The sequence below is a fragment of the Haliaeetus leucocephalus genome, unplaced genomic scaffold (assembly GCF_000737465.1).
Source record: "Haliaeetus leucocephalus isolate CR32 unplaced genomic scaffold, Haliaeetus_leucocephalus-4.0 Scaffold202, whole genome shotgun sequence".
Lineage (NCBI taxonomy): Eukaryota > Metazoa > Chordata > Aves > Accipitriformes > Accipitridae > Haliaeetus > Haliaeetus leucocephalus.
In genome coordinates this window covers 559,672-565,749 of record NW_010972638.1, presented here as the reverse complement: position 1 = coordinate 565,749, position 6,078 = coordinate 559,672, and the positions used below count along the sequence as shown (strand labels likewise).

General features: G+C 68.5%; 1 protein-coding gene across 1 annotated transcript in view; it reads right to left on the bottom strand.

Annotated features, from left to right (window-relative positions):
- Positions 1 to 2,153: 2,153 nt before the first annotated feature.
- The window catches only part of MAPK8IP2 (mitogen-activated protein kinase 8 interacting protein 2), a 15,236-nt gene continuing 11,311 nt past the window's right edge, over positions 2,154 to 6,078 (bottom strand). The window contains exons 8-16 of the mRNA XM_010566060.1: positions 4,987 to 6,069; positions 4,155 to 4,938; positions 3,643 to 3,718; positions 3,346 to 3,518; positions 3,126 to 3,235; positions 2,910 to 3,029; positions 2,757 to 2,821; positions 2,402 to 2,500; positions 2,154 to 2,226 (exon numbers count right to left, since the gene is read on the bottom strand). Coding sequence (XP_010564362.1) covers positions 2,154 to 2,226; positions 2,402 to 2,500; positions 2,757 to 2,821; positions 2,910 to 3,029; positions 3,126 to 3,235; positions 3,346 to 3,518; positions 3,643 to 3,718; positions 4,155 to 4,938; positions 4,987 to 6,069 — 2,583 coding nt within the window. The remainder of the gene's footprint in view (positions 2,227 to 2,401; positions 2,501 to 2,756; positions 2,822 to 2,909; positions 3,030 to 3,125; positions 3,236 to 3,345; positions 3,519 to 3,642; positions 3,719 to 4,154; positions 4,939 to 4,986; positions 6,070 to 6,078) is intronic.

The window sequence follows — 6,078 nt, the reverse complement described above, 5'->3', positions numbered from 1 at the left end:
TGGTGGGGGTCCCACCACCTCCCACACACCACACCGGTCCTGTGTCCCCCCAGCCATGCTGCCAGCCCAGCCACGCTGTGCCCACACCCTGAGGTCCCGGTACCCGTCCGTCCCCGCAGCCATCACTCCTGAGCCTGGCGGCCCCCATGCCACTCCATCCCCAAGCCCAGCTCTCCCCATGCCTGATGCTCCAGTCTCTGTGCCACAACAGCACTGCCCGTTTCGGCAACACTAATGCCTCCTTCCCTCATAGCCATGGGCACAGGGCAGGACCCAGCACGGGTCCGTGCGGCTTCCCTGCCACGGGGTGCCACAGGCTGGGTCCTCCTGCCCTGGGGTAACGGTTCGCTGCCCCCAGGCTGCTGCAGCCCCCCCTCCAGAGCTGGAAAGCTGCACCCCAAACCTCGGGGCACTGCAGCGTGGCAGTGACACTCAAGCAGAAACGGACTGCACGAGGTGACCGGGAGCGGGGGCGGCAGGAGGAGCCATGCCACATCAGCGGTGCACCCCACAGCACCCTGCCCACCCAGCTGAGCACCCCACACCTCCTGCAGATGCAACCGTGCACCCTGCACATGCACCCCATATGCCCTATGCCTCTTGCACACACACACCCCCCATGCACCTGCATGCTCTGCTCCTCCTGTGCACACCCCCCCCATGCACGCCCACCCATCCCATGCACCCTGCACACCCAGCTGTGCCCCACATTTCCCCCACTCCTCCTGCACATGCACCCCCACAGCCCTTGCTGCAGCCCGTGGTCCTGCACGCACACTCGCGTACCCCACTCCTGATTGCAACGCGCCTTCCCTGCACGCAGCAGTGCACCCCACTCTCCTGGGTGCAGTGCCCCCACCCTGCACCCCACACAGACCCACCCTCTCTGACCTGCTGCCCCCGCGGCACCGACAGAGCATCCCCAGGCTCGCGGTCACACCAAGCATATATTTTATTGAAAGACCAAGTGGATGACAAGGCAGTGAGGGGAGAACCTTTAACCAGGGTTTGTACAAGTGTCAGTTGCTCAGGACTCCTCCTGTCGTTCGAGTTACGAGATAAATATTGGTACATAGAGCGGAGTGGAGTTATAGTCACTAAACTAGCACTGGTCAGATATACGGGGCCGGCAAGCAAAATAAATCACCAGGCACAGCAGTGAGGAGCGGGGGCGGCCGCCTGCCCGGTGCCACACTCGGGCCGGACCCCGGCAGCCGCCCCGGCCGCGGGTTTTCCTCTCGCAGGGCAAATACATTCAGGCCAGGGGGGCTCCCGCGGGGCCGGCGGCATCGCCCCCCGCCCTGTAGGGAGCCCCCCAGACCGAGTGCCGGTCCTGCGCCCCACGGCCGGCACAGCCCCCCAGGGAAGGAGGGGATGGCAGAGCAGCGGTGGGGCAGGGACTGGGGACACCAATGGAGGCGAGGGGGCTGGGGCAGGAGGGGCCGTGCTGCGCTCCCCGGGGAGCTGCAGCACTGGGGCCGTGGAGGGGACAGGGCCAAGGTGGCTGCACTGGGGTGGGCTGTTCCTGGGGGCCTGCAGCTGCGGGGGGAGACCCCCGGGGGGGCTGGGAGGCTGGTGCTGCCGCCGTGCAGGGGGACAGCATAGACTTGGGGGCTTCATGGCTGGAGACGCTCACCCCAGCACCCCCACCTCTCCATGGCCCCCATCAGCCCCCCCACAGCCTCCCTCCAGCCCCATTCATCCCCTTGAGACCCCCCCCACTGCCCTGCTGCCCCTGCGAGCATTTGCCCGCCACGCACTCCCCCGGCATCTCCATCCCCTGCGGCAGCGGCTGGCCAGGGGCACGGCAGGTCCCTGCTCCTGCGGCCACCAGGCTGGCTTTGCTCATGCAGGGGGGGCAGCTTCTCCCCCGGCCCCGAGGCTCGGCTGCATCGCCTCCGTGGCCGGGGTCCCTAGGGCACAGGGCCGGGGCAATGCTGGGCGCACCTTGGATACCCACCCATGGTCCGCGGCTGCGGCCTGGCCCCCAGCCCCCCCGAGAAGCGGTGAGGATGTGCGGGGAGTCCGTTTGGGCATGGGCTGGAGCATGTGCAGGGGGGGCCAAGCCGGCTGGTTGTGGGGTCAGACAGAGTCTCTGGCCATCTGTGGGGCTGGAGGGGGGTGCGGAAGCAGGAGACACAGTGACTGCCCCCTTACTCCAGGTAAATGTCCTCTGTGGGGCAGGCGTACTCCAGGTGCTCCTGGTAATATTCCTGAAACGCTCGTCTGCAAGGAAGGGCACAATGGGGTGGCTCAGGGCTGGGCCGGGGCCCGGACCCCGGCACCGCAAACCCCTGCACATCCAGCCCCGGCACAGCCAGACCCCCTGCGCCCAGACCCCCAGCACTGCAACCCCCTGCATCCCCAGCATTGGCACGGCCAGCCCCCGTCCCCATCTTACCCGACGCACTCGGCGACGTGTCGCATGGATTCCTGGGAGACGAAGACGTGGCAGGCAAAGCGGCTCAGCACCGGGTGCTTGGTGATGAACCCAAAGTAGCTGCAGGGGGAGGGCAGGGTGAGGGGGGGGGACACACCCCACTCCTGCCCCATGGGGTGGTCCGGCAGCCGCAGGGGGCTCTGCAGAGGGGACACCCACTCGGTCCCTGGGGCTGGGGCAGCTGGGACAGGACGGGCACCAAGCAGGGGAACCTGGCATGGCACCGCAGGAGTGTGGGTGCCCCCGGGCAGGGGATGGAGGGGGGGTCCCTTGGGGCTGGGAGCACCCAAGGGGCTGTGGGAGAATGGGGTCTCACCAGCTGTTCCGGGGGTGGCACCCACAGAAGGAGATGTTCTTCATCTGGAAGAAGTGGCTGCAGCGCTCAAACTGGAAGAGAAAAGCCACCCGAGGTGTGGGCGCCCGGCTCATGGCAGGGCAGGCACCCGGCCCCCCCGCCCGCGCCCCTCACCTCCTCGTCCCGGCTGTACTCGGTGACAGTGAGGATGAGCTTGATGCCCTGCAGCGTGATCTCCAGGTCGCAGCTGGCCGGCGGGCGCAGGTGCACCGTCAGCTTCCTGGTGGTGGCAATCTGGGGGCATGGGGGTGGATGGCGGGCATGAGAGTGGAGCCCAAGCCGGCACAGGGACGGGGGGGTCACGCTGCCATCCCCCTCCCTCGGGCTCACCTTCTGCATGGCGGCACAGAGGATGCCATTGCCCTGGTGATACGGCACCTCCACCGAGCCCAGGAACTGCACATTGAACCGTTCCACCCAGCATGGGTTCCTCTTCAGGCCTGCGCGGGGAGAGGGGACGAGGAGACGGCGCCCTGAGCCCCCCGCGTCCCCCCGAGCCCCACGGCCCCTGCCACCCCCCTACGGCCCCCAGGGCCCCGCAGGCTCCTACCGATGGCGTCCCTGGCTTGGCCGACAACCTCGTGGGCGTAGAAGGCGGGGAAGATGCCCCTCTCCCCCGTCCGCATATTGTAGCCCCGGTACCAGTAGTCATCCTCCTCCAGCTCCACCAGGATGGGGTCATCCACGTCCAGCTCCAGCTCGTCCTCGTGGCGGGGGATGAACCTGGGGGGGATAGCCAGAAGGAGGACACGGGCAGGGAGGGGCAGAGCCATGGGAGAGGGGGTCCTGGGTGGCCCCCCCCCCCCCCAAGGTGCATGTGGCCAGCATGGCCGGGTTCACTGCTCACCTGAAGACAGCCCGGTGGGTTTGCTCCCGCTCCTCCCCGTTCACCATGCAGGAGAACAGCCCGAAGGACTCTGTGCCTGCAGAGAAGGAGGCTGCTGTAGGGCTGGGGGGCACCTCCCACCTCTGCCCACCCTGGGGAGCAGATGGCCATCACCCGTGGGATCAGGCCCCTCCTCGGAGGATCCCACCTGAGCCCCTGGCCCTGCACCCCCCACCGAGGCCGAGGACCCCGCGGGGTGCTGGTGCAAAGGCATGTTGGGGACCGGCCACCCAGCAAAACCTCACGGCCCCACGGGGGAGAGACCACGGCCTTCGGGTCCGGCCCCACGCTCCACGCAGCCACCCTGTCCCTGCCCCACCTCCCGTGCCATGCCGCGCCGTGCTATGCCACACGGGGACGATGCCATGGCCGGGATGGCCGAGCCAGGACAGCGGAAAGCAGCCAGCCCGCCGACAGCACACTGAGCAGCCTGGTATGGCATGGCATGGCATGGCCCGGCACGGGTCACTTACTGGAGGAACGGGAGGTGCTGTTGACGAAGACATTGAGGAACTTCTTGGAGAACTGCAGGTCGGCCTCAGGGGACGAGTCCTCGGAGGAGCTGTGGGCGTCAGGGGCCACCAGCCCATCTCCAAAGGCCGCCTCATCCTCCAGGTCGCAGCGGTCGCAGGCGCGGAGCAGGTCGCTGTCGTCGCTCAGCACTGAGGTGCAGCGCCGCAGGCTCACCAGCTCCAGCTGCGTGTGCTCGTCCACCACCAGTGTGTACTTCATCGAGTCGTAGGCCAGGGACTCATCCAGCGCCCGCGGCTCCAGCGCCCCGGGGGCAGGTGGCAGCTCCCCCCCAAAGCTTCCCCGCAGCGGGTCCTCGGGGAAGGGGGAGCCCTTCAGGTAGGGCGCCTCGTCCTCGTCTGTGGAGTAGGCCATGGTGAAGCCGCGGTTGGTCTTGGCGGTGGAGACATCCAGGGCGGGCGAGCCGGCGTCGGGGCCCTGCCCCTGGGGTGCTAACCGGACGTCGTCGATCATGTCGTCGGCCTCCAGGATGCCCGAGTCCAGGTCCCTGTCGACAGCCCAGTCCTCTGGGCCAGTGGCTGGCGGCGCCATGGTGGCGCGGTGCTCCCCGGCGGCAGCCTCGGTCCCGGGGGAGGCGCGCGGGGAGGCGCGGGGCGGCGCGGGGCGGCAGCCGAAGGTGGCCAGGACCTCAGAGGTGCCCAGTCTGTCGAGGGTGACGGGGCGCCCCGGGAAGACGGGCGCGATGGTGTCATTGGTGGGGTTGCTCAGGAAGAGGAAGGGGCCCGGCTCATCGGCAGGCGGCTCTGGCGCCGGCTCTGTCCCAGCACCCAGGGCCCGCTCGTCCTCGGCGCGCTGGAGGGAGCTGCGCAGCGTCTCCATGTCCACCAGCTCAATGGCGCGCTGGCAGTGGGGCAGGGCGGCCGGCTCCCCTGTGCCCACCGGGGAGTCCCGCGAGCCGGGCTCCCCATCCAGCGCCTCGCTCAGTATCTCGGGCTCCAGGTCGGAGGCTGGGGAGATGGTGTCGCAGAGCGAGTGGGTCTGCTGGAAGCACTCATCCGGGCACTTGATGGGGTAGGAGCCCTCAGAGATCATCTTGTTGACAAGGTTGCTGAGCAGCCAGGGCGAGTCCGAGTCCTCGCTCAGGTCGGGCTCTGACTCCGAGTCGGAGTCATACTCACTGTTGTCCTCCTCGTCAGCCTCAGGCATCAGCTTGGGCCCCACGGGCAGGTAGAAGGAGCGCCGGATGCTCTCCAGGCTGTGGTCTGGGTCAATCTTCAGGTCCAGGGGGCTGGAGGTGGAGAGGTCCGTCTGGCCTGCAGGTGCAGAGGAGTCCACCGGGTTCAGGCTGTCATAGTAGCCCTCCATCTTCAGCTCCGCCAGGCTCTCCCGTCTCACCACGCCGTGCTCCGGGAGCTCCCTCTCCAGGGTCTCCTCCTCCTCCTCCTTGCCCTTGTCCAGCAGCAGGGAGTCCTTGATGCCCATCAGGCCGGGGGCCTCCAGCTCCGTCTCCAGCTCGGCCTCTGAGGTGGGCGAGCTGGCCTCCTCGATGGAGTTGGTGAGGTGGGAGGACCTGCCGCTGCTGCTGTCGCTGCTCAGGTCCAGCTCCGTCTCCGAGATGGAGGAGATCATGTTGCTGACCAGGCGCCCGCCAGCAAAGGCCGCCTCGATCTCCCCCTCCACGTCCGAGTCGGAGCCGGGCGAGCTGAGGTCTTCGCCGTGCCGGCCGCCAGGCAGGAAGGGCTTGGCGGTCCTGCTGGTGAGGTCGGCCTCAATGCCAGGGTCCGAGGAGGGCGAGGTGGTCTCCGAGGAGCCCGAAGGGTGCCCGCGCACGCTGGCCGCCCGGCCGGGCTGTGGGCCCTCCCCATCGGAGCTGAGCGGCTCCGCGGGGCACACGTAGGCACCCGTCAGCCGGGCGCCCTGCCCGTC